Raw genomic sequence first — 27,821 nt, 5'->3', positions numbered from 1 at the left:
CATTATCAGTCAGGTGTGTGGATGATCGCACTTGCAGCACAGTGATGGCCAGCAGCTCGGAGGTGGTGAAGAGAGTTTTACGCTACAAACGTCAACTAGCAGGCACACCACAGTCTGCCACGGTAGATAGCTTTTGGTTTTTACCTTTTTAACACACGGACTGCAAACGCACCATTTATCTTGTCACTGCATATTAGCAGTAGTTGTGGTTAGTTCACTGGGCGCCGTTGAACAATCTAGCTTCCTTTTTAAATTATTTATTTATGAGAAACAGTTAATGTTTCTGTCACTCACCTTCGTTGAAATGTAAAATGATCAACTGGAATATCAATAAACACAGACAAGACGTCTATCAAGGTCGAGTAATACTAATTTGGATTAGCATCAATTGATATTAATGGCCCATTCTGATACATGGCTCTTTTTGTAATTAAAATTAACTGAATATTTAGGAATTAGGACGAAAGTGAGGCGGGGGGGGGGCGGGTGGAACACAGATTCACACTTTTCAAAATCATTAAAGGTAACAATAGCACAGACTAAAACAAGCAAATATTAAATTAGATGGAAGTAGATTAAAAATACCCCCCCCCGCCCAAAAAATCGGGAGTTCTCCTTAATTTCAAAGGTCGGCATAGTTACCAAAATAAAAGTGTATAATATTGAAAACTAACTTGTAAAATGTGACTTACTGCCTGGGATTGTATTCATCAGCTGCAAATTATGCTAGATAAAGTTTCACAGGACATTTCAGTTTCAGTGTTCTTTTTAAATACTCATAGCTAAAAAAAGAATGCCACAGACCCCCCAATATTCTGAAAACAGACAAGCACTTTAGTCCAGTGTTACATGATAGTTTAAAACGTCCATTATAAAGAATTGTAAGGCATTCAGAGATAATTAGACTGCGTAGTGGGAGTGGGAGTCAGGCTGCTGAATGGGAGGTGCTTTGCTGCTAAAAATGGCTTCTTCTCCAGGGGTTGAATTTATGACTGCTGTCTGTTTCCCCTGATGGCTGTAGACATGGAACACTTCCTCTGTAGCAACAATTTGAAATGGAAGTACATGCAGTTGACGGGACAGCGACACTGAACGACTTAAATCTGTTTAAATGACATTTTACGTGCTCCGTATAAATACGCACATATTAATCCAATGGAGAGAATAAATAGCAAAGAGCAGAGGTGTTGTCCATTTATAGCTGGCAGTAAAAGGAGCAGACTAAAAGAGGGCGTGAAAGGTTCCCATACATAGCTTCAGCTCTGAATGCACAATCAGCAACTGTCGGGATCCCAAACCAGGATTGCCATATTCGGTGTGTCAGGTTTTGTTCACACTTTAGTGTTGCAATTATGCATGGTGATTTTTGCTTCAACTACAAATTTCTTCTCATAATCTCATTTCAGGTACTAAAAATCTTGCAGAAACTCAACAATCTGGATGTCACTGTAGATGTTCTTGCTGTAAGTGCTGCAAAGACGATGTTTGGATGTGACAGTGCATTGACTGATGACTGCCCTTATAAATTAGGAAACTGGCATTGGTAAAACAGTCAACTCCTTGCGCAAACACAAAGAAGCTGGAGAACTAGCTAAAACGCTGGTCAAAAGTTGGAAACAATTACTCCCTAAGAAGTCAAGGTGTGCATCCTTGTTTTTAGTCCCTAAATTGTACAATGCAATTCAGATGTATTTTGTTTGACACCTTTGTCTTAAATGCAGTCATACAGGCAAAGGAAACTCATCGGACAGTTTGTTCGTCAAAGAGCAACTCATCAATGACATCAGATGTCCAAATAGAATGCAGGACGTAAACAACAATTGCTTAAAATCAAAACGCAAGAGTGTGGACACTTCAAATGAACATGCCAATGAAAAACATCATACAGAGAAAATGCATGAAAATGAAAAAAGAAAAACGGAGCAGAATGAGCAGAGTGATGAAGACACTACAAATAAGATGGGAATCTTGAGTTTAAAAAATGAGGAAAAATGTGACGCTGTTTTGAAGCAGAAGAAGAATGGCAACTGTAAATCCAAGTCTAAGGAAAAACTTAAAGAAAAAAGTGGAGGCTCTCATTTGGAAAGAAAGTCAAAAAAGAAATCAAAAGAACCCCCACAGCTCTGCGATGATACTGCCCCTGACAAGCCCCAGAACTCGGATGATGTGGGAGAAGATAGATCTTCGGGCAGCTCAGACACCAACAACAGAAAAAAGAAGAAACATGAAAAAGACGAGGAGCTGTCCAAACCCACAAAGAAAAAGGTCAAAATACAACCACAGAAGGACAATGAAAGCGAAACGGAAGAACCTTCCATGTCATTTGAATCCTACTTGAACTATGATGAGAATGTCTCCAAGAAAAAGGAACAACCCAGAAGGAAGAAAGCATCCAAAAAGAGCAAGACTGTTTTAAAGGAGCAGCCAAAACAAACTGTTGTACAGTCCACATTGATGCCTGCTTCTCCAATGCCTGCTTCTCCAAAAAAGGTACACTACACAATCTAAACTATGAATTATTTGGATTGTAATGATTGATTTAATCTTTTTAATTGTAGAAGTGTATGGAGTCTCCAAAGGACCTGCTGAGCATTCCTTTACCGGTCATTCTTCCTGAAGTATCCACTTTTGACTATTTCGATAGGAAAGGTACAGCATGTCCACCAAACACTAAACTTTCACAGTATACAGTACAAGCCCCTCTACTATAAACTGTATTTGTCTTTTTAAGTGGAGAAAGAGCCTGATTTTGGAGACCAGTATGAGGAATGTACAGTCTTCACCGGCCAACGTCTAAACAAGAAGATGCAGGTCTATTCTGGAACGAAAACCATCTTCCTGCCGGCCATGATGAGCTTGTACCAGCAGTGTATACGCATGTTGCAGAACAATATTAACTGTGAGTCATGCCCACATGCCTTCAATACACCTTTCATACGGCTTCAGCCGTACAATATCATTCTTGTAGTAATTGAACCGGTTTTCTCATTATAGCAGTTTGTGTAATATAACACTTGTACTCCTGAACCGCTGCACACAAGAAGGTGAACATTTGTCGAAACATGCATCCCCACTGTGTTGCCTGTGGTATTTTTTTCTGACATACGCATTCAACGCTGTTGTGAAACATCAAAATTTGACCCTGTACGTTGTATTGACTTTGAAATTTCTCACACAGCTTTACAAAACACCCACTGTAACTTTAGGATGGTTAGCCGAATCAGCGTGGAAGTTGGTATACGGCTTTAGGGGACCAACGAGCAGGCTTTAAGCAGGCTTAATTGAGGAAAAACATGGCATCAACCAAAACGTCCTTGTAGGGGCACGGGCTCATGATTGTATATGAGGATATCTGGATTACAGTAATCCATTGTTTTGTGGTTAATTGGTTCCAGACCCAACCGTGATAAGTGAATTTCTGCGAAGTAGGATTCCTTATTTATAAATCGAATATTTTTATAGTTATAGCATAGAAAACCTGTTTACGACCTTCAAAATATGTTTTTTAACATTATAGCTCCCTCGACATGATATAGCATCCCTACAATCAGCTTTACTCGTATTACCCAATATAGTAGACATTAACTGAAAATAAGCCATTTAGGACATGAATAAGTTGCTGTAAATGTGTTCCAGTGCTATGGGAGCTGAGTGGCGGGCGTACAGGAAGTGGCTTCAAGGGTTCAGAGTTGGGTTTTAGCTTGCCGTGCATGCCTGCAATAAAAGCTTGTTGTTCCGGTGATCAGCTCTGGTGCTTGTGTGTCTCACCCAACATTACAGTAACATTAATGACACCTAGTGACCAGTGTAGAATACTACATGTCATCAGTCTTTTGATTGCATCTTCTGAATGCCTTATGTTTTGTATTTTTGTTCATTTAGCCATTTTTATGCTTAAACGCTTTAACATAGGCAAAAGTGTACAATTTGCTGAAATATTCATACATTTGACTAATAGGCCCTATTAAACAGCATGAGTTATTCAAATACCTGTATTTTTTTAAAAACATGACCAAGTGAAATCACAAAATTTGAAGTACGAAGTGGTGAGGGATTACCGTACATGTATGCAAATGTGTCTTCCCTAGCACTTTGAGAACAACCTGGAGGGGGTGCCACAAATGTCGTGCAAAAATTTTGACAAGGTAGGCACTGTAACTCCATACATAATGCCCTGGCCAATGAGTTTATTCAGAGCAGCATAGACACTAATTTGCCATACCAAAAATATTATGAACTGATAAAGGATGTTAAACTATTAGATTATCTAAACTATTATCTATCCCATTAGATAAAGTAAACAAATCAACTCGCATGCTTGACTTGAGAATTTATACCAATTGCTAATTTCGTTGTCTTTGTGTTCTCTTTGTCTCAGTGCTTTATGAAACGGGCAGCGTACCCTTTGAAATCCTTGAGCCGGTGTTGGAGAGGTGTACGCCGGAGCAGCTGCTGCGCATCGAGGAATGCAACCCGGTAAGAATGTCTGAATCGCAATCGTACCCCTTAACCCTTCCCCTTCGTGTTACCCCTTTTAAAACCTAGGGCCACGGGGAGGAAGCCACTTGGAAATGGGACACCACATGATTCTCATTACGTCATCACCCTTCACCGCTTGCTGGCTGTGACATAGGCAGATAAGATAATTAAGTAGTTCATAATAATGTTTCCTACCATAAAGTGCATACATTTCTACATTATTTAAATGTTATACACCTTTTTTTAAAATAAAAGGCACACATTTTTACAAACTGGGACATTTATTGCAAAACAACAAATGACTCTAATAAATAACAGCTAACCAGCACAAGCACTGTGTAACATTTATAAAAATAAAAAATGTATCAAATATACCTATGAAATGGAAGTAACAATATAACAAACTATACGAACATCAACAAATGTATAAACCTTATGAACCATTATTTCAAGGTTTAAAAACCTCCCTGTTTTGGCCTCACTCTCCTCCTGTTGTTGATGTTCTCCTGCAGGAATGACACATATGCATGATTGATGGATACAACTATTAACTCACTGGAAATACAATAATAATAGTAGTAGTAGTATAGTAACAGTGTGCTTAACACAAATATAGAGTAATGGTTAAAAATAGCTGGGATGTTAGATTCCAAAAGTTGACTAAACTTCAATAATCTGGTGTGCTGTCAACACATGACCATGTTGTTTACATCTTTTATTTAGCTCACTTCCTGACCATCCATATTGTGTCCTGAATACAAGAGACATGAGAATTGTTTGTGGACTATGGTGGCTATAATTCAAAGCAAACAAACTTCAGTACGATGTACTGCGTTACATGAGTGATTAGATCGCTAATAGCTAAATGCGAACGTCACAGTACAGTTCAGTAATGTAGATTCACCTCTCTATTGAGCGATTTTAAAATACAACTTACAATTAACAAGCTAATGTGGATGCTATCTAATCATTGATGTTAGCCGCCAAGTTATAACTAGCAACAACCAACAATTCAAAACATGGCAAACATTTATGTGGAGTAGCAAATGATTGGATATCTAATCTAAAATGAGACATTACTGTGAAAGTCAATAATTATGCTGAATTACTTATATTTATGCTTCTTTCATTCTCAGCTCTGCTGCTAAAGTGTTGTATCGGAGAAGGCTCCGCCTACCCCTTCATTTCAAGTCTGGTCCCCGACAGCACTTGGTTTCTAGGGCTATACACCCCTTAGCACTTACCCCTTGATTTAAGGAGAATTGGGACACCACTTGATTCTCGTGAACGCACAAAACCTAGGGAAAGGGATAACATAAGAGGTAGAATTGGGATTCAGCCTAAATTTAGAACAGACTCTCTGAACAGCTAGATACACCTGCCAAAGCCTAGGCAGAGACTTTGAATGTTATAAGTCCAACAAAAATGCTTAAATGAGGAATTCAAATCAAGTGTGTAGTCCAGAGATGTCATGCCGCCACCAGTCAAACAAGTGGACACAAAAACTCACTGTCTTGTGATCTTAGATTTACAGTGAATGGGCCAGGTCATTGAGTAGAGTTGCCTACATTCTCAATGTTAAATTGAGCTGAGCTAATACAAGCATGCAAAGCGGGTTTCTTGGAATTCTCTATGCTGCTTGTTTCTACAGGTGTACATCGGAGTGACGGACAACCTGTGGGGAAAACACTGCCAGAGGGACTTCAAGGACGCCAAGCTTCAGCAGTACGAGTCATGGAAAGAGATGTACATCAGACTGTCTGAAGAGAGGGAGAGAAAATTCCAGAGGCTGGCCAAAAAAATTGTCTTGGATCATTCCAAGAAACCGAAAGGTGTGTACAAAGAATTCCCAAATACAGTTCTATGCAAAAGTCTAAGGTATGGAGTTAAAATTGTGCCAAAACATCAAACACACATGTTTTACTCACACCCAATGATAAATTGTGGTTTACAAATACAAAACATCATTCACAAACTTAATGCAAATAAGAAATCCTGTACATCCTGCTTCTGAAAGAAATACAGCATGTTTTATACCAGGGGTGCCCATTACGCCGACCTGTCGATCGCATAAATGTTGCTTTGCAGATGTCATTTGACGTCAAGTCAACTGACATTAAGCTCCCCTCCTGATTCGCTCTTGCTCCCCTGCGACAGTGGTGAACGTCTCGTCACAAACTACACACACAGATGCAACTACACACAGTCAAACTTTCATGCTACTTTGATTACGTGTAAACTTTGAACCTGTCAATGTGAAATATTAATCATTAGTATTTAGTATAGTAGTTTCGAAGTTTATCAGTTAGTTTATATATACGTTGTATGTTTTGTAGTCAGAGATAGATCACGTCGACTTATAACTTGCATGCTGAAAAAGTGTGTGCACCCCGATATACATGTACAATGTACATAAATACACTTATCAAGATGGTGAATATATATTTTCAATATTTATAGTAGGGTGTAGATCTTTGGTACTTGGTCATTTTAAAAGTAGCTCGCAGGCTGAAAAAGTGTGAGCAACCCTGTTTTTACACATACAAAGGAACATTTCTTCAATTAGAAGAAACATCCTTCAAGTACAAAAAACAATTCTACAATTTGGAAAACCATCACGTGACTATTATCACAATCTTACCGCTGTCGTGTGATTTTTGTCACTCATCTTCTGCCTTGCAGTTCAACACACAAATACACTTACACAAGGAAGCCAGTTCCGAGAAATGGCCTGTAATTTGCACACCACAACGACCATGATGATTTTAATGTATTTATGTTCATAAGTGACACTATGGTACTTAATGAACTTTGTGTGTATGTATATTTAGGACATAGTTGCAAGTGTCACTAATATATAAGTGGCAAAAAATGAGGACCTGTAATATACCATCCTCTTCACATTAATGGCACCAACACGTCACCAAGATCAGTTATCGGTCACAACAAAGTCAATCATCCATAGTTAAATATTAACAAAAGAAAGCATGTAAGAAACGGCTGAAATCGAACTCGTGACCCAACGTTTAAGAAAAAAAATGACACTTAAGTTGTGGTCTGCATCACTACTACACTGTGAATGTATTCCAGTAGCGACATGAACACTTAACATCTTAAGGCCCTGTCACACCTTGACGATTTAGCCAGCTTACGCCAACGTATGAAAAATTTGGCCAATACGCTGGCGTACATCGAATAAGTTATGGGCAAGTTTTGTATATCTTAACAGCACGCGGAAGCACGCCGGCATACGTCGTAGTACGTCTAAGTCGTCCAAAAATTTTGTGCATGCACAAAACTTTTCGACATATGTCAACGTATGATTCATACGTCCCGCATCCGCGGGCAATAAGTTATGCCATCGTTGACACTCGTTCACACACGTTATTTGTAAGTTATGCACAAGTCATGTCAACATACCTTGAGACAACTATCTTAAGTTATGCACAAGTCATGTCAACATACCTTGAGACAACTATCTTAGCTTGACCAGTAGAGGGCACTGTGACACTGGGAATGGAACTAACATTTATTTTAAATTTTTTTGCGCTTTGTCTGAGAGAAACAATGCACGTTTTAATCAAGCATTATTGATCACGTCAACATAAAGTGCATAGGAGTATTTACATTGAAAAAGAATGGAGAGATACAGCATGTTACTGTCCAAGTTAGCGTTAGGTTTGATGCTGGTCAAGTATGGAATCACAGGAGTGCCAAAATTAAAAGGGAATATGTGTGGAAATACAAAGAGAAGCAATAATAAAAAAAATATACAAATGTAGTCATTCTTTTTTACATTTTGTCAATGTTTTTTCTGTATTGTTTGTTTTTTCCAATTCGCCGTTCTTTTTCCTGTTTTGTATTTGTCTTTTCCACTTGCGTTTTGTCATTGCATTTAGTAATGACAAAAAAAAAAGAATGATTTCTGCATTGTCTTTGTTTTTTCCATGTTGGCGTCGCTTTTCCTGTTTTGTCTTTGTCATTACTAAATGCAATGACAAAACAAGTGGAAAAGACAAATACAAAACAGGAAAAACAATGGCCAATTGGAAAAAACAGACAATACAGAAAAAACAATTTGTGTATATATATTTTTTATTATTGATTCTCTTTGTAATTCCACATTTGTATATTTTTGTATTATTAATTCTCTTTGTATGTCCACACGTATTCCCTTTTAATTTTGGCAATCCTGTGATTCCATAGTCAAGCTGCTAACTTATCTGCTAACGCAAACACGACAGTCTCCCTCTCCTCTCAGTCAAAGCTTGCCAAGAAGACAGTTTTGTCTCAATGTATGTTGATGTATTACGACTTGTGTGTAACTTACAAATAATGTGTGTGAACGGGTGTCGACGATCGCATAACTTATTGCCCGCGGATGCGGGACGTATGAATCATACGTTGACATACGTTGAAAAGTTTTGTGCATGCCCAAAATTTTTGGACGACTTAGACATACTACGACGTATGCCGGCGTGCTTCTGCGTCTTGTTAACATACACAAAACTTACCCATAACTTACTCGACGTATGCCAGCGTATTGGCCAAATTTTTCATACGTTGACGTAAGCTGGCTAAATCGTCAAGGTATGACAGGCGTTGGCCGTTGGGCATAAATTGTGAACACCGGCAACGCTACGCATTCGTTGATATAAGTTGTCTATAAGTTAGAGAAACGTTCTATATTAGTTACTAATACGTCATGTTTACTTTGACCTCGTTATTAATACGCTATGTATACGCCCAAAATTGGAAAAAAAAAACTGTCGGCAGTTCAACGTATGCCATCAAAATGATCACGTCAGGCATGCGCTGCCTAAATCGTCAAGGTGTGACAGGTCCCTTACTTCACTTATGACTTGTTCTGGTCTGGAGGCTTCTTGCAACCATGCCCCCTAAATACGCATACACGGTTAAATAAGAATCATAGAGTGTTGCGTATGAACATTTAATAAAATGTGTGGACACACATTACTCTTTGGACGTCATTTAAAAAGTCTCCCCGCCCCTCTCCCATACCCAGGACAAACAAACTTTAACCTCACACAGACACTCTATAAAGTTGTATGGTACCACAATTGAGACATTTAATGAATTTGTCTACACAGTATATTGTAGAACATAAACTATTTTTGACAGTGACGAAAATAGTTGTTTTCATGACATTGTACCCTGCCTTTTCTGTTAAGGCCGGCAAGTGAAGATGGCATTTATTCACACTGTTGCCAAGCCACCCAGACATGTGCGTATCCAACAAGAAATCCATGGAACTGCGGTTCAGCAGCCTCAACAGCCCAAGTGCAGGTGGGTTGCTACTCTAAAAATATGAAGGATTTATTTATGCTTCCTGCACATATAGTAAATGCACAATAAGTGTACTAGGACACTTGTTACTAGAATCTCCTAGAGACTTTTGTCTTGTCATGCTTACAAGGCTTCGGGCCTTCGCTTATCCAAACAAAGTAACTGGAGCAGTGTGCTGGATGAACTGGTTTTTATTGTGGCTAGAGGCGGCCTTTGTCACATGTTGCAACGTGACTTCAGCCTCATGTCATAATTATTCAAGAGCTTCTTTAACGTGGGGAAAATGTTTTAAAGATAACGGCTGAATGCAGGTTATTCCATGCTTCTTCTATATTCAAGCGTCAAATCTCGGGAGAGCAAACCAAAGCTGAGTAATGACCCAGCAAAGACCACTAACAGCAGTAGCACCACCACCACCACCACTACTACTTCAGGTCCAGGCAACACACAAGACCCTCGCAAGAAAACAAGTGAGCCCACATGCACATCACTTGCACAATCTTGCCCTCCCTACCATTCAAAGGCTAGGCTATACAAATAAACTGTTTAATACTGTACATGATTTGAATGTGCCCATGTTTTATGAGAGATTGTATAATCTTTTTTAAACATGTTTATCACCACAGGGGTCGCTCCAATAATGGCAAAGTCCTTAAAGGCGTTCAAGAAGCAGTTAGGACGACGATGAACGATCCCGCGCTTGTTTGAATTGTGGCTGTGTTCATTCACACAGTATTCACCTTGTATTACTCTTTGTATTTATAATACAAAGAATCGCTATGTTACTCCTGAAATGAGGATTTTCTTGATAAAATAAAATGCATTACCATGTCTGTTTTTTTTCTTACACCCCACAAACTATAGGTTCTGTTTTATCAAATGGAGTGTGGCTCCCTCTAAAGGACACATAGGAAAATAGTTTCACCCGCAGAAAGCTGTGTTTTTTCCTGCTAACGTAAAATGTATAACTTCTGTGTTTTGATACACTTCATGGCTAAAAGCTGTTTGGTCTGATGCTAGTGAGTTTGCTTTTAATAGATGATTTGGTTATTGTTTTTGTCACAATCGATACTTTTGTCTTACGGGGAAGTATTTCCGTAGTACTGTATTTGATGCTTCTCGAGCCCTTTTGTCTGTTTTTGTAGTATTTTTTTTTTTTTAGTTGGAATGATGGTAATGCTGGCGTGAATGCTTTAAAAAGGGTCATGGCCTACAGCTCGACCTGTGATAGCCCAATGAAATTATGTTTGATGTTTCATGTAAGATTTCTCCCTTTCCATAACGACATTTTAACTCAGTCTTAGATTTTTGCCATCATTTCGAATTATTGGACTTCCCAGTTGACGAGAGAGACGGAAGTGAAGCCACTGTATTAATAAGTAAAAAGGGCATGTTAGTGTGGTTGAGTTACAACACAGCCTGGGGCCTCCTGAGTCCTAGATTCACTGATTGTATTTTGGGGGTACATGCTTAGATTAATTGTGACTTTGTTTTGGATGAATCAAAAATCTGTTTAATTCATATAATCAGTAGACTATAGTGTTTTTTTTGCTTCCTGGGGTGCAGTCTTATGGCGTTAGCTACTAAAATGAAGACCTGCATTATTTAATCTAATCATGCTGACATGTCACTTATTGATATCGCTACACAGCCATCTAAAATGTCCAAAGTAGAACGCAGAGCATAATATGAGGGATGGATGCTGAGTTGATGGGACAGAATGTATTATCATGGGCTCACCCTTCCTGCAAGCTATTTAATCATTTTAGCTGCGTGTACATAAATGAGATAAAAATCACAGGCAATAGAGGCAATGATTCATAATGATAATGACACTGACCTACTGAACCGATTTGTAGTGATCCAAGCACCGGCAGGTTTTTAATGCTGCAATGCAAAGTGATAGAATGTAAAAGGGTGCATTATAATAATCCTTTCACTTGAACCAAAATGAATAAATCCATTTACATGAATCAAAAAATGTTTCTATTTTTTTCATGAATATTGGTGGATATTCATTTCTTAAACATTTTAGAATAGCCATCTGTGTTCCTTAAAGGAAAACTGCACTTTTTGTGGGAATTTTACCCATCATCTACAATCCGTATGTGAGACATGAACACAGGTCACAGCTTTTCTGTGCGTACTAAAGATATAAAAACAGCTAGAAAGAGGCCGCTAAGAATGCACGTAAAGCAACTATCCCGCCTATAAAGTTTTATGAAAAAAAGCTAAAAACACCGCCAACAATGCCCCATTTACATAATGTGACTTGCATGTTAACCAAGCTACAGCGACAATTTAATATTAACATTGTTACGTCGAAGAACTACTTTAACGGTGTAGTGACACCTTGACACACCACCACATCGACTAGCTATTCGCCTGCTAGCGACTAGCTTCACCACACACTCACTCAGAGCGCCGTGCTCACAATGCCTCAGGCCACTACCGAAAGGTAACGGTACATATTGGAGCTGCTGCTGCTCCTGCTGTGTTTTTGAGTTTGGAAAAGCCAATGCTAAGTGTAGTGTTCATGTCTACAGTATGTTGCTATGTGAAATCAATGTGCCCAGGAAGGAAGTTCTGGTGTTGCTTAAAATGACCAAAGTACGGCAACATACTGTAAGTACTACAAGTTATCATGAATGTACCTGTCATTATGGTCACAGTATGGATATAAAACAACGTTGTTGGGAGGTTTTTGGAGGTGTTTTAATAGCAGACTTTGTAGGCGGAATAGGTGTGTCCCATTACGTGTATGAATGCCTGCCTCTTTTTATGTGTTTTTATATGTTTAGAACGCAGAGAAATGAGAAAGCAATCCATGTTATGATTTCAATTTGGGCTACTGTTTTTTAAATTTGTCCACTGGTTGGAACGCCTGCAGCAAAATTTCTCAACTTTTGCTGTTTTCTGCAAAGGTGCCTTAGTTTGATATACTTTGGTCCAGGTTTTCGCAACTGGTGTCATGTCACCACCCACTTTATAAATGCATTTTTTATTTCAAAACAACCACATGTATGTAGGGATGGGTACCTTTAATATTTGAACTAATATGGTACCAATGCACGGTACCTGGGATACTCAATGGTAAAGATTTCCAGTACTTTTGTGTGTGTTTATGTGATGATAAATGCTAACTTACCAATTTAATTACATTTTTTCGTGTTGTTGGTAATTTTTTAATGACATCTGCTTTGGTTTGTGTGGTTGTGGTGCTCCTGAGAGGCATAGAAAGAAATTGCCATTGGGGCAGATTAAGTTAACTAACTAGAAACTTTCTGCTATGCAGTGAATGATTTTTTATTGCTGGATTACCTGTCAATGACATATAAATTGTTGTATATGGACATTCCAGGTTTACTTTACTAAATAAAGTATTAATAAATATGTTGGTTGTGAATGTTGTTTCTCACATACCTCCAGCCTGTTGATGTTGTTGTAAACTTACCATTGACTTATGAAATACACACATATGATTTTCAGTCTATTTTAAGTCATGTGTGAATACAAAAGTTTTGGTAGTTTGGTTTGGTTAAAATATGGCTGTTTGGTCATTTCCACACACCAGTATGTATCCAGGCATCATGTCACGTATTAAAAGTGTGTTCTTCCACAACATTGACATTTAATTAAACAGGTACGTTTTATTGTATCCATGTTCTTAAAAATATGACTTATTTCAACTTCTGTAGCTTTAATTTGTCTCCTTGTTGGTGTAAACATCGCCCCCTCCCTCTGGCTCGGTCTTCTTAACTTGTGAATTTAATGTTGTTAGAAGTAGCGCCGTGACACTCCATAGAGACTGCCGTTTAGGTACCAAAATATGGTACCTTTGCATTTTACGTGAATCGGTACTCTGTCGTACTGACAAAATGCGGTCGTTGCCTATAAAAATAACAAATTCAGTACCCATTCCTTCATGTATGTCACCTTTTAAACATAAACACCTGTAAACAATTACATGTGAAAAGTACTTTTCAGAACACAGTTTTTAAGAAACGTATGAGTAGAAAATAACTGCAGGTATAAACATTTATAAATATAGATAATTTTGTGTATACCAAGGAAACATGTGCCTATCAAAAATATTTTTTCATAATGTTATTTTAACTTGGCTGTGTATTGAATATTTCAACATAATTTCTTCGACCCACTCACAATGGGCCAACAACCCACTTTTGGGTCGCGACCCATCAGTTGAGAATTCCTGCTTTACCTAACTTGAGGTCAACCATTACTTTTATCATTATACAAAAGACTATCTTTAGAATGTATCGTTTGTGTTTTCAAATGAATGAAAAAGCCCAAATGTTAAGGGGGTGGTGTTCTTGTGATCAAAGGGTTGACTGGGCAAAAGGCGCACCCTTCCGTCCCAACATGGCGACCCAGCGCGGGACGATGGGAGGAGCCGCCAGGAGTGATGACGTAGATTGGAATGAGGGAGTGAATGTTCCGGGTCAGAATCTGGACGCGAGAGGAAATTAACTCTGGGACGAACGGCGCGAATAAAACGACAATGTTTGCCTTCTTCCAGGAGATGTAGGCCGGCTTCCATGCTGGTAGTAACAGCGGGGAGTTTAACGTGGCCAAGCTAAGGGTGCCTTCAAACTAACTTAGGAAAGTGACGACGGAGAGTGATCCCCATGTTGGCCGCCACCTAACATTCGGTACCTTGGACTTGTTTACGACTGGAACCACCTGTTAGTTTCGCTTTACCTGTGATTTTTCTTTTTTTGTTTTAATCCGGAGCGGCCGCTCCGTGGCAATCTGTTGCATTCCCTTCCAGGCTTGGACTGTTAGTTTGTCGCTCTGGTACGACATTCACCCGCACCTCCCCCGTGATGTTTCACTGTATCCCCCTGTGGCGGTGCAACCGTCATGTGGAGATGATCGATAGACGCCACTGCTCGCTGCTCTTTGTGCCCGATGACATTTATCGCTACTGTCGGAGTTTGGAGGAGCTCTTACTGGATGCAAACCAACTTCGAGACTTGCCTAAGGTAAGTTAGCAACAAGCCGCTTCCGCACACCTTTCTTCCCCACCCATCCACACGAACTCGCACACAAAATGCAGCCTGTGTTAGAAGTTGACACTGAGCAACCAACTAGTTAGCTGAGCTGGTCCATCCCGTGAGAATGTGCGAGGACCTGGGGACAGTCATTACGCAAGACCAGCAAGCAGGGGCGTATTTCGTCATTTGGGGGCCCAAGGCAAACCTTCTCACTGGGGCCCTCCACATTCGTTTTTTTTTTTTTTTTTTTTTTTTAAAGTTTTTACAAAATGTGAGTATGTAATTCAGGCCACTTTTGTTCTATTACAATTATCTATCAGTTTAGTTGCTAAGTTGATAGTTACATAGCCATGTTTTTATAACCCACCCCAAAAAACGATTTTTAATATTAAGTGTGAATATGACAAAATTCTCCTATTTTCTGAGCTCGATAAAGTCCTTGAAATCCTCCTGGGGGATTATTATTACCTAACATGTGCATTATCTCAATGCTTTTACTGTAATTGATAAAAACACTAACCAACATTTAATATTATTACCGCCTTAATACATCTTTGTTATGGAAAGCATCATTCTCGGGTTCTTTTCTAAAACTAATGCATCCTCAGCTGACACTCTGGCCCTGTCCAGACGGGAACGCTTCTGAGATTTTTTTTTTTTCGAAAAGGATCACTGAGTGAAAACGATGTAATACACAAGGCTACGCCTACGTGTGGCGCTGTGAACAGATGCGCAGACGGAACCACGTGACACACCGTACTATGGAAGAAGAAAGGACGCATGCGCATAAGTATGTCGTCTTACACTTTCCAAGGCTTTGTCTAGACTTAACGTCAAAGTGGAATTACATGTGTGTCATTTTGGGAGTATAAGACAAGAAAATACCAGGAGAATGTTGACTGCTGTGAGTCATGACACTCAAAATATTCAGATAGTATGTTTGCTTGTCGTGAAACCTCACTTCTGGTCATGTGACGGCGACGGGTCGCTGACATCATCGCTTTAAAAAAGAAGCGGATTGCTCGTCTATCCGGAAACGGCGATGGTCTGTGTTTGCCTAATGGTAAGTCTGCCTCTGCCAGCAAGGCAGCAACAACCTGTAGAGGTGCAAATTTCCTGCACAGCAGGCCACTTCACGGGTTAACTACATGCATCTGCCTGGCCTTGGTTTGGTCACTGCTGCTTGCACAAGAAGCATTACTTTTACTTTAGGCACGGTAATTCTCCATGCAAGTGACAGTACTTCAAAACAGCTTTAAAGAGCTGCTGAACCAAAACAAAGAAACAAAAAACAATTGTTTTGGTATATAAACAGGACAAAGATCTCAAACTGCGCTGCTTGAACGGAATTTGAGATGAACACAACATAGCCTTTGTCTTGGAGACGTAAACATAAATTTATGAGCATCCATATTTGCGTGTAAATGATTATACAGTATCTCCCAAAAGTGATTACGTCCCTTAAATTTCAGTAACCATTTTATTATATCCTCTCAAGGGACAAAAGTACAGATCGATTAGTACGAGTACCACTAGTGGTACGTAGCCTTCATCCATCCATCCATTTTCTATACCGCTTGACCTCATTAAGGTCATGTGTAAGCTGTAGCCTATCCCAGCTGAGAGGCAGGGTACACACTTGCCTGGTTGCCAGTCAATCACAGGAAACATATAGCCACATGACCATTCACACTAGGGCTACTGCAAAAAAACCCCTCAAAAAACATGATCTCAATTCACACTAAGACACTCTAATTTCTAAATGATGACTTTCAAAATTTAATTAGCTGCATCACAAACAAATGCTGCAGTTTTCTTAAGGACTCACTGCACAGTCGTTGCCATGACGGCTGATGCTTCCTCCTCACTCTACCCGTGCCCCACCGAGCCTCGCTGGCCAGGGAGGGCTAATGTCAACCACGAGGCTCGCTGGCTGTCATTCGTCAGCTCGCAGGAGGAGCGATGCCATTAATTAATTGACTTTTCTTTTGACTGGTCTTTATTACATACATGAAGGTACTGTCGAGTGAGCAAGCGTGCCATGTTTTTGACGGGATAGATTATTTTCCGTCTCGTATGCATTCATTTTTATTAAGATTCAACTGTCCTTCTGGAATCTCCCATTAAGAACTGCCAATAGAACAAAAACATGTTTGTGTGTGAGAGAAAAACTGTATCAGCCAATTGCAATCTGAAGAAAATTGTGATTCACATTTCTTCCAGAATCAGAATTGACACTTGGGCTGGGAATCTCAGGGTACCTCACGATACTATATGATTCGTGGTAAATGGCTCACGATAATGATAATATCTTGATATGGTCATAGGGTGAAACAAAACAAACAAAAAAAAAGGCGGAATTTATATTTTGCAGCATTCAGTTGGGATAGGCTCCAGCTTAGCAAACGGTATAGAAAATGGATGGATATTTTGCAGCGTATGAGATCGTTTTAGTACAACATAACTGTAAACAGGATTTTAATTTAGGCGTGACACTATTTTAAACTCATTCAGAAAACACAACATCGTTTAGTGTAGTGTACAATTTGTGTAGTATAGTAGTAGTGACGTAACCACCGGAAAGACACAGACAATGACTGGATAAGGTTGAGCAGCACAAAAATATTGACAATAAAATACAGTACATAAACTAAACACACGTCTCTTGATTCAACAACACAAACATTTAGCATTTCAACATTTCTCTTACTAGGCACAGTTTTCTCAGTGAGCGTGGTGACGGACGAGGTGGCTGACTGCGCATGTTTGTCGTACCTTTGTATCCATGCAAAGTCCATATCCAGCTTTGTCTCATCCACACTATAAAAGCCAAAGTGAGTTCTTTCTTGTTCTCCTGTGACTTCTGCTCAAGTTTCTGCAGCTCTCACAAGGAGCTTCTCCTGGATGACATAAAATGGGGACTCGACACACTAGGGAGGAACGGTGAAAGAAGTTTTTAGCGGCTGTATATTAATAATAACGGCGAGAGCGAATAAATAGGCAAATATCGCGATAGTTTGAAATATTGATATTTTGTCACACCCATAATTGACACTCTCATTCACACCTATGGACAATTTAGAGTCTCCAGTTAACCTACATTCTTATTTCTAGGATGTGGGAGGAAGCCGGAAAAACTAAGCAAGCACTGTGAAAACATGCAAACGCCACATAGAGACATTCCAACGGAGATTCAAACCCTCGATTTCCTGACTGTGAGTCTGTAATCCTGACCAGTCCACAGTGCAGCCTATGCGGGCTCCATGAAAAGAATTACAAAATTTGATATAAAGTGACCGCATTGAAAATGTGAATATAAGTATTTTTTCCCACTAGATAACATATTATATTTGCCGTCTAGAGGTTTATACACTTCCGAGCGGACTGCCGCCCATCTCTCAAGCGACTCCAAAGCTAAACCGTGAGGACAAACAGTATAGAAAATGGATGGATATTTTGCAACATATTGTCATATGTAAATCTTGTCATATCTAGAGGTTTATACATGCACAACAACAGGCTGTTGTGATGCACTTGCGAGCGGACTGCTGCCCATCTTCCAAGCAGCTCCAAAGCTAAACCGTGATTGCAAGCGTAGGCAGCAAAAACAGTCGTACTGGCAAGGCAAAACATTTTTCAAGTTTGAAAAGTACTTGTTGTAAAAAGTTTGAGAACCACTGGTGCACAGATTGTATAGCAGTATAGCTTGACTGTCTTTTGCCAGCTAGACAATAATGGCTATGTGTTGAGCCATTGTCAGTGGATAGTAAATGTATACTGCTATACAAACTGTACACTGACTAGTCTAAAGTATATCCATGTTTCATTTCTATCATGTTGTAACTTGAGAAGATATGCTGTAATAAAAATCAAATGTGGGGTAGTCACTTTTGTGCAATACTGCATTACTTCTTGACATACAAGTACATGGTCATGTGATGTGGTAGGAAAATGTCCAGGAAGTTTATCTTGTAGTACAACTAGGAAGAGACCTTGCAAAAAATGGGTCATGATAATAAAACTGTGGTATCTTATCTACTTTTGTAAGCTGTTTTTTTTTTTTTTTCCTAATGAAAGACTCACATTCCTGTTAGACTTTCAACGACATTAGCTCAACAAGCTGGCTCTCCTTCACTGAACTGTGCGAAAGTCAAACAAATGACCTCGATTGACAATCTAGTGTGATAAAACAGACCAGAAGCAAAACAGACGGAAATTGTTGACGGTCCAACTACTAGCCTCTGAGATGGGGTACACACATGTAACCCCATTTGGAAGCTAATGCTGTGGATTAAGTTCAGTACTACTTATAGGATTAATGCATGTTACTCCTTGTGATTCATTATTTTCTGTTACTTTACGCAATCCCACTGTCTAGACTCAGTGCGTTTTATCTCTGACGAACTAACATGTTTGGTTTTGTTGCGGCATAGCACTCAGTTTTGGCTGCCACACCAGTTGTGCTTCACAGCTGACCCTGACAAGTGTACAGAGGATGCCACTTGGACCTGTCCTCAACTCATGTAGCTCACTAATGGAGACGAGAGACCTCTTATATAAAAGACCATAGTTTTAATTCACAATATCTAGGTTTATTTTGCCAAATGTTCATGATGTCTAACATTTTTTACATTGTCTACACTTGCTCTGTAATATGGCACTGAGTCAACTGTAGTAGTACACCTTGAACTGAACTGCGAACAGCTCTTTTACAACCCATATATAATTATTATAAATGACAAATTAGGCTGTTAAGTTCATGAAATGATTCATATTATGTTTGGTGATGTGGTCATTGAGCTAAATGTTACTCTGAGCTAGATGTAATAATTCCTTGATTTATTGTTCAGGACCATGTTGATTGTATGGAAATTGATTGATTGTTTATGTCTTGAAGCAGTTGAGGCAAAATTGAGTGCACCTCTTGGGTGTAACCAGCAGTTTGTATTCAGACTGCTTACTCAGTCTCAACTACAGTCGTCCCTCACTACATCGTGGTTTAAACCCCACTCTCTCACTCTATTGCGGTTTTCTGAAAATTAATGAAAAAACAACTGACCATTGTTGCGTGGTTAACTATGGACTATTATGAGTCAAAATATTGAAAAGACAAGTTATGTGTAATATTCTGGTCACTAGGTCTCAATAATGGTACATGGATGAGACAGATTAGATTGAGACAGCTTCACACTGCATGTGGTAGTCAGTCATGGCATGCCCAACATGACATAGTGAAAAAAAGTTCTCCCATTCTGTGTGGTAAGTTTTTGGCTTCTCTGTCCTTCTCCCCCACTCGGTTTGAAACCCTTTCTTAAGTTTAGAATAAACAAATTGGAGGCTAACTAGTTAACCCGGTAGCATGGTATGTTTAAAGCGGCGGCCTTCTCTTGTGTTCCTGCAGTGATCCCGTAGCCTGTGCATTGCAGTTGTAAACAAGGAGTAATAGGAGTGTAAAGGTGACTACAGGGGTGTTTTTTCATGTATACGGGGCTTTATAAAGGTAAAAAAAATCATATTTAGAAAGTCTTAAACAGGTTTTCTATGCTCTAACTCCAAAAATATTCAATTTATTATTAATATTGAATCCTACTTCGGAAATTCACTTATTGTGGTTGGGTCTGCAACCAGTTAACCTCGATAAACAAGTGATCACTGTAGTTCACAATGTAAAGAAGAGCAACACGGCGTTAGTTATGGGAAGTTGAATTACATTCACGCTATGTCAACTTTTTAGCATTATTCTGATAAATATGACACTGGTATGGAAGCAGGAGTTCAGAACAATCAGAGATGTGTTCATGCCATTTAAATAACTGTAAAAAACAAGAACTGGTGAATTAAAAACTAGTGAGAGCAACAGCATTCGTGTTTAACATGAGTAATGATGCGAACAATCTAGCAGGCTACGATACATCAGCAAATACTCACTTTCCTGCTCAAAAAAAAAGATGCAGATTAGACAACATGCTATCCAGATACATGCTACATCAAATGTATGTTTGTTAAGTCAGCGGTTTCATCTGTTTACTTCTTCTACTTTCTGCATGTTCCATTAAATCAAATCAAACTTGATTTATAAATAACTTTTCTGCACATAAAATGCAACACAAAGTGCCTTCCAGGGTTAAATACAATGCCCGACAACCCCCTCCCACACACCCCAACCACACACACGCACACCTATACACACATAAACTTAAAATACTCCTTAAAAACAAACCCAAATACTTCTCCACTTTCCGCACTTGATTCATTGTGTAGAAATAACAAAGTGCCCCTTCTTTGACAGGCTACGTTGGACTTCTTCTAAGTAGTCAGAATCAGGAACGTCAAACAATAAATGACGTTTGTCTGATGCCAATGTTACAGAGGGTTTCAGGATGTCGTCGAAGTTTGGTGTAAATGACGTGAGCATCGGCTGCAGGAGGCAAGTTTATGCATGTGCACAGTCTGTCTCTTTTAACAGTCAAGACACCTTATCAACCCACACAACACACTTCCATCCTTCAAAATAAGAGCTCTGTGTGCCACATCCTGTTTACTTGTGGTAACAAAATAACGGCATCATAAAAAATTGCTTACACCAACATTGAGGCAGCAAACAAAGTATACAGTACTTGTGCTAATACGGTAGCTCAACTCAAATATCCAGCCAAATATCCACGTGAGCCCGTGTACTTTTCATAGACAAATCTTTTACATGTTATTTGTTTGATATTCTGCACCCAGGTTAGTGCAAGTTTAAGTGCCTGCAGCATCACACACTCACTAACACATAACACAAACAACAGCTTATGTGGAAATGTTTTTTCATGAGCTTTTCAAAAGTAAACATCTTTTGTGAAAGTGTACTCCTGTGGAAAGAAATGCCATAACATTTATATTCAAGTTGAATGGTTCGATATGTGTATACTGCTTGAGAATAGCCCTGTGAGAAATTCATAGTAAATTGAAAAAAAGTTAATATCATTGAAAAAAATTCATAGAGGGTGGTCTAGTGGTTAGCATGTTGGCCAACACAGTAACAGTCTGGAGATCGGAAAGACCTGGGTTCGATTCTCCCTTGGGCATTTCTGTGTGGAGTTTGCATGTTCTCCCCGTGTGTGTGTGTTTTCTCCGGGTACTCCGGTTTCCTTCCACATTCCAAAAACATGCAGGTTAGGTTAATTGGCGACTCTAAATTGTCCATAGGTATGAATGTGAATGGTTGTTTGTCTATATGTGCCCTGCGATTGGCTGGCGAGCAGTCCATGGTGTACCCCGCCTGTCGCCCGAAGTCAGCTGGGATAGGCTCCAGCATGCCCCGCGACCCTAATGAGGAGAAGCGGTATAGAAAATGGATGGATGGAAATTCATAGAGAAGTTATGTCATTTCATCCAAAAAGAACTCACCCTCATTTCAGCCATGCAAACTTCTGTAACTTCTGTAACCCTGCCTGGGGAGGTGTTCAGGGCACTTTTGACCAGTTGGGGGGCTCGGGGAAGACCCAGGATATGTTGGAGAGACTATGCCTCTCAACTGGCCTGGGAACGCCTCGGATCCGTCGGGAGGAGTTGGACGAAGTAGCCGTGGAGAGGGAAGTCTGGGCTTCCCTGCTTAGGCTGCTGCCCTGGCTACTTGACATCGGAAGTGGAAGAAGATGGATGGATTGGTGGATGGGTGGATGGCACAGCCATTTCCATTTGTTTTGCAAAATTTACCAACATCGGTTCTTCCAGGTTACTGCCCTTAACACCACACCTGCCCATCACCTTCTCATCTCCTCTGTTTCCTTCACCAACATGGGAATTGAGATCTGCACCAACTACCACTCTCTCACCTGAAGGAATAGTCTGCATCAGATCCTCCATCCAGCTCCAGAAATTCTCTTTCTCTTCTCACAACCGACTTGTGGAGCGTACACACTAACAATATTCATCATCACTCCCGATTTCAATCTTCATCGTAATATCACCGTCTGACCTCCACAACACTGTATACATACAATTCCTTGCTGCCTTTCAATCTCTTGGACACACTATATCAATTTTCATATCAATTTTTTTCCTCCCTACCCTTTCCTTTCATTGTGCCAAAGTTTTGAGTCCCTACTCTCACTGCTACGCTGCTGTCTTTCCTTGCTGTCTCTGACTTGGTTGTCTTCAACCAACAGTTAAATCCCCACGGTCCTGTTTAAACCGTTTTATGAAGCTCTTCTTTTCTGGACATAAAAACATTCACACATGATAAAATAACTGTTAAGTGATTTTCTATTTTTGTCCCGCTCCAACTCCATTAATGAATGTTTATGGGGCTGTTGTAGTGAGTCAGGCAGGGAGTATGCTGGCGGTTTGTTTACGTGACTGAAGTTTTATATATTTGCGTTTGAGCAGCCTTGTGAGTGATGTAATTACCATTTGAGGCATATTTATTTGCATTGTCAAAGTTGACATTATTTCATGGTAGATACAAAGTTGATCGGCCTGAAGAGCTTTAAAATAAAGCTTTAAATTTTGTCAGAATATCAACACAATTAATGTGTTAAGATTTTTTTTTTTTCATTCATTTGATAAAGCAAAGAATGTTTTCTGCTCATTACACTTACATCAGGGGTTTCAGTACACTCCACAAAATATGCTCCAGAAAAGTTTTTGGAGAGTAGGGTACCCAACTCTATTATGTTCCTTGAGGAAAGACTCAGGGGCAATACACACGGAAACGTTTTTAGATCAAAACATCAAACTTTTTTTTTTATCATTTCAGCCTCTCATCCACACGGAAACGGTGTTCTGGGTACACTGATACTGTATTTTTTTTAAAACAGCTTCCAGAGTGTGAACATCTGAAAACGCCGGCTCGTTGTTTCCGTATAGATGAGCAATCCGCTGCTTTTTGGAAATAATGACATCACCGACCCGTCGCCGTCACGTGACCAGAAGTGAGCTTTGATGACAAGCCAACATAATATCTGAATATTTCAAGTGCCGCGACTCACCGCAGTTGACATTCTCAAGGTATTTTCTTGTCTCATACTCCCCAAATGACTTGCTGAAATAATTCCACTTTGTCGTAAGTCGAGTCGAGTGGAAAGCGGAAGACGACGGACTTATGTGCATCCATTCTTTCTTCTTCTATAGTATGGTGTGTCGCATGGTTTCGTACGTATGCGTGTTTGTTCACAGTGCCACATGTAGGTGCGCCTTCTGTATTACATCGTTTTCACTCCAGTCATGCATTCCCGTCTGGATGCAACTATTTACTAATCCGGCACAGTGTGGACACATTTTTTTCAACCCGCCAAAAAAAATAAAAAATCTCAGCAGTGTTCCCGTGTGGGCACGGCCTCAGTGTGTCACCGTGCTATACATTATTATATCCTCCTGGGCAAAATTTGCTGATAGAGATAAAGACTTTTATTGTCACGGGTTACAGTTTTATCAGGTTCAAAATTGGTGAGCTGGCAACAGTACTTCAAAATTCTTCAATTTTGTTATGAAAGAAAATTATGATTTCTTTTTGATTCAGTTTTATTGTAATTATTGGAATATCTATTGGGTGAATAACCTTTATACATATATACATTATGATTAAGAATTCCAGGGTGTCTGGTGGGATATTAAGGTTGTCTACAACCATGTAAGGCTATTTTATCCTCAAAGATTATATAAAATTCCCATAAGAAAAGGCTTGACCCATTTTACTATCTTTTGTAGTTAGTACATCAGTGAATTTGATTAACCTCCATTGATGAGATTGTCAATATTTGAGTCTTTTGCTTCATTAAATCAATTATATATTTTTTTTCCTCAGAGAAAAGCTCAACTTTCCGTAGCTGTGTGATTGTACTGTTTAGTTTGTTGGCCGAGTAAAAGCTACACAACAGGTACTGGAATTTAAAACAAAGGCAGCATTAAGGGTTCTGCTCATGTTATTATCGGTGTTAATAAGCATGCAGCAAATCAACACAAATGCTACTCTGCCATATCCACATGACAATGGAGTGATGTTTGAGTCCAGTTGAGAAGTGTTCTATGCATGTTTAGTGTAATGAAGGGTTATTAGTTGCATGAACACATAGAGAAATGGTTAATCATGCTTGCTGGCGTGTCACTAATGTCTTCAATGCTCGCTGAGTGAACTCAAAAACTGGATCGTATCAGTTCACTATCCACTTCAGTGCTTACTTTGCCTCCGAGGTGGATAAGTGGATGCGGCTTGACTGGCTCGGTGCTCACTTTTTGCCCAAAGCAGCACTTGTTTTCCCTTGGATGAAAAACACACAAGCACATTAAATCCTTAAGCGGTGCACTGACCTTTACTCAAATGTATAATTTTGTGGTGTGGCACTTGTATGAATGTTGTAGCCTTTTAAGCAAGTGATGTAATAGCTGAATACAAAACAGTTTTTTCAATTGGAGATATAATTGTTTTAAACTCTTTTAAACCGTCTGCTTTTGTGGTTTCAATTAGCTTTTGTGTGGTTATTAGAGCTTCAACTAATGATTATTTTCTTAGTCGATTAATCTGAAGCTAGTTGTTTAGATTATTCGAGTAATCTGTTAGGTCCTAGATGGACCAAAACAATCTACACTAGGGATGCTCCGACCAGGGTTTTATGCTGCCATTCCGATCATCAATGAGTGAGTGAGATCGGCTGATACTGATACCGATCACATGGATTAACTGTGCATTTTTCAATTTATTTATGATGAGTGCTATTGGCCAGGCCTGCCATTCGACAATTCCAAGGGCCCCTGGCAAATAGGTAATGTTCATAAAACAACACACAAATGGTGTTTGGAGGACCAGACATAATTAGTGTAATGACAATAATAGACACTTGAAAAAGTTAGCACGTACCCGATGGATGTAATATCCACTTCCCCATTAGACAAAAATGAGGTCAGAACTGACCACATTGCTTGTTTGTTTTAAAAACAAAATGTCACTGTGCTAAAAAAGTCACATTTGGAGTCTAAAGACGAGAAGCTAGGCGGCTAATTCTATCTCATTAGCTAATTAGCTGCGGCCGTAACCAGCTAGGCAAAGCGTGTAAAGAAAGATGCAAGAGAAGTCGAACACCAGTGCGTTTGCCAAGGAAGTGATCAAACACACAGGCATCGATTGGCGTAGCCTGTGATAAGCTGTCAAACGGAAACCATTGAGATTTTACCAACTAGTTTTGATTCTCGCGGCAATACGGGAAAAATTGCGTTCTTTGTCGGCTCAGTATGGGTGTTGCGAACCGTACGTGACACAGCAGACATGCACATTCATGTCATGTTTGTGTTGCCATGACATTAATTGTCATGTCGCCGCCACATGGCAATCAGATTTTGTGATCGGCTGTGAAAGGCATTTATCGGCATATGCCGATCGTGTTTTTTTTACGTAAATCGATCGATACTAATCTGACCGATCCATCGGAACATCCATAATATAAACCAAATACAAACAGTTTGGTATGCAGAAAAGAGGTAAAAATGCTGATCACTGTTTTCCAAAGCCAAAGCTGATGTGTGTATATAGTATATCGTGTTTTGCCTATAAGACAAAGATAATAGGTCTGGTTTCATGGATGACTAAGGACATTAAAAGATATTCACATTTGAGAGGCTGAAATCAGAGCATATGTCCTTTTTTTCAATAAAATAAACCATTAATTGAATACCAAAGTAGTGAATTACAGCTCGTCGATTAATTGGCTAATCAATTAATCATAGATTCATCGATTAATTGTTGCATCTCTAGTGGTTACTTTGTTTTAGTTGTTTTGTACACTGACCTTGAATCCTTTGTGACATAGAGTATATAATCAGACTGTTTTTAAAATAGTAGTAGTCTTACTAAACATCTGTTAAGCTTGTGAAGAAGAATGCAAGACAGCCTGCTGGAGTCTTTTTGTCTGTTTTAAAAATGAGCATTGTTACAAATCGGAAGTGTGACAGGTGATGTATAGTGTCTAGTTGCTTTGAATGTTTTCATTTTGAGCAGTTTGAGTGAAACAACTCCTTCACCTGTGCGGTTGTATAAGCACATGCTTCTGCATAATACAGCGGAATTCCTTCTGGGCAAGTTTTGCCACATGGCATTCATCTTGGTTACGCCTTCGGACAGTTATTTTGGAGTGACAAGACCAACTTCATACCTAAATGATTATAGAGTGAATCATAACATAATATTTTGTCCGGCGTGAGATGTACAAGATGAATCTAATGTACTTGCTTCCTGCTCTGTTAGAACCACAGTTTAATCAAGAGGGGATAACCTGAAGTTTGCAGTTTATTATCATACTGTAAAATCACTTTCAGTCATAGATTTTTATTTGTGTTTGGATTTCATAATCATTATTTTGTCCGTCACCACAAGCCCGGTCTTTGCACTTTAATCATTTTGAAAGCATGTTTTTGGTTTCACAAAGTAGTAGGATAAAGACTTGTCTGAATGAGCATTTCTTTTTTAATTTTCCTATTATTTAAAAGCCCTTGTTTTGACATCAGTAGCATCGACAACACGTCTGTATGGGTCTGACAGGTGATTTACCTCGGACCACCTTTAACTAAAAGCAAACTAACCACAACTCACTTTCTGATGACAAATACTGTATCGAACCCAATATAAGACTGTATTTTTCTACTAGAAAAACAGTCTGAAAAAGACTTGTCGTCTTATATTCGGGGGGTTACGTAGAGAGTCATGGAATGAATCAGAGGTTTTCTTCATGTTACTCACACTAGTGACCTGGAGAAATGCAAACACGACATAGAGACCCTGTGGAAGAAAGTGTCTCAAAGGTGTCTGAAAGGTTATGTTAGCAACAGAGGAGTTGTTATGCTAACTTTAAAATAATGGGGAGTCATAAAACTCCTTTTTTTTTTTTTTTTTTTTTTTTAGTTTGTCTTATTTTTTCAAAACAAGCAGTTGCACTACACGCATGTTGTGCAGGCATATCATAATTTTTTTTCTTCAGATTTTTCAGTTTTTACGGCACTGGAATGGGTGATCAGGCTGTTTTCTGTTTTGGGGGTAGTGTCATA

At 39.3% G+C, this 27,821-nt stretch overlaps 2 protein-coding genes across 2 annotated transcripts in view; both read left to right on the top strand.

Moving 5' to 3' along the window:
• The first annotated feature begins 28 nt into the window (after positions 1-28).
• eloal (elongin A, like) lies at positions 29-10,580 on the top strand. The gene is made up of 11 exons (XM_054799015.1): positions 29-122; positions 1,407-1,463; positions 1,531-1,640; positions 1,722-2,490; positions 2,559-2,649; positions 2,732-2,899; positions 4,379-4,476; positions 6,131-6,311; positions 9,672-9,786; positions 10,126-10,256; positions 10,413-10,580. The coding sequence occupies exons 1-11, from the start codon at positions 45-47 to the stop codon at positions 10,472-10,474; spliced, it is 1,860 nt and encodes a 619-aa protein (XP_054654990.1). The 5' UTR covers positions 29-44; the 3' UTR covers positions 10,475-10,580.
• A 3,638-nt stretch (positions 10,581-14,218) lies between these two features.
• Positions 14,219-27,821, top strand: part of lrrc1 (leucine rich repeat containing 1) — a 39,468-nt gene continuing 25,865 nt past the window's right edge. The window contains exon 1 of the mRNA XM_054799230.1: positions 14,219-14,792. Within this exon, the coding sequence (XP_054655205.1) occupies positions 14,634-14,792 (159 nt within the window). The 5' untranslated portion in view covers positions 14,219-14,633. The remainder of the gene's footprint in view (positions 14,793-27,821) is intronic.

This window comes from Dunckerocampus dactyliophorus, chromosome 14 (genome assembly GCF_027744805.1).
Source record: "Dunckerocampus dactyliophorus isolate RoL2022-P2 chromosome 14, RoL_Ddac_1.1, whole genome shotgun sequence".
NCBI classification, from domain to species: Eukaryota; Metazoa; Chordata; class Actinopteri; order Syngnathiformes; family Syngnathidae; genus Dunckerocampus; species Dunckerocampus dactyliophorus.
The sequence above is the reverse complement of the archived record's forward strand: the minus strand, read 5'-3'. Positions and strand labels throughout refer to the sequence as shown.

What these genes read in the sequence shown, in the direction of transcription:
- eloal (XM_054799015.1), top strand. Translation starts at nt 45, where the DNA reads ATGGCCAGCAGCTCGGAGGTGGTGAAGAGAGTTTTACGCTACAAACGT. An exon ending in TCACTGTAGATGTTCTTGCT is followed by an intron (nt 1,464 to 1,530) that starts GTAAGTGCTGCA and finishes CTTATAAATTAG; the next exon opens with GAAACTGGCATTGGTAAAAC. An exon ending in AGACCCTCGCAAGAAAACAA is followed by an intron (nt 10,257 to 10,412) that starts GTGAGCCCACAT and finishes TTATCACCACAG; the next exon opens with GGGTCGCTCCAATAATGGCA.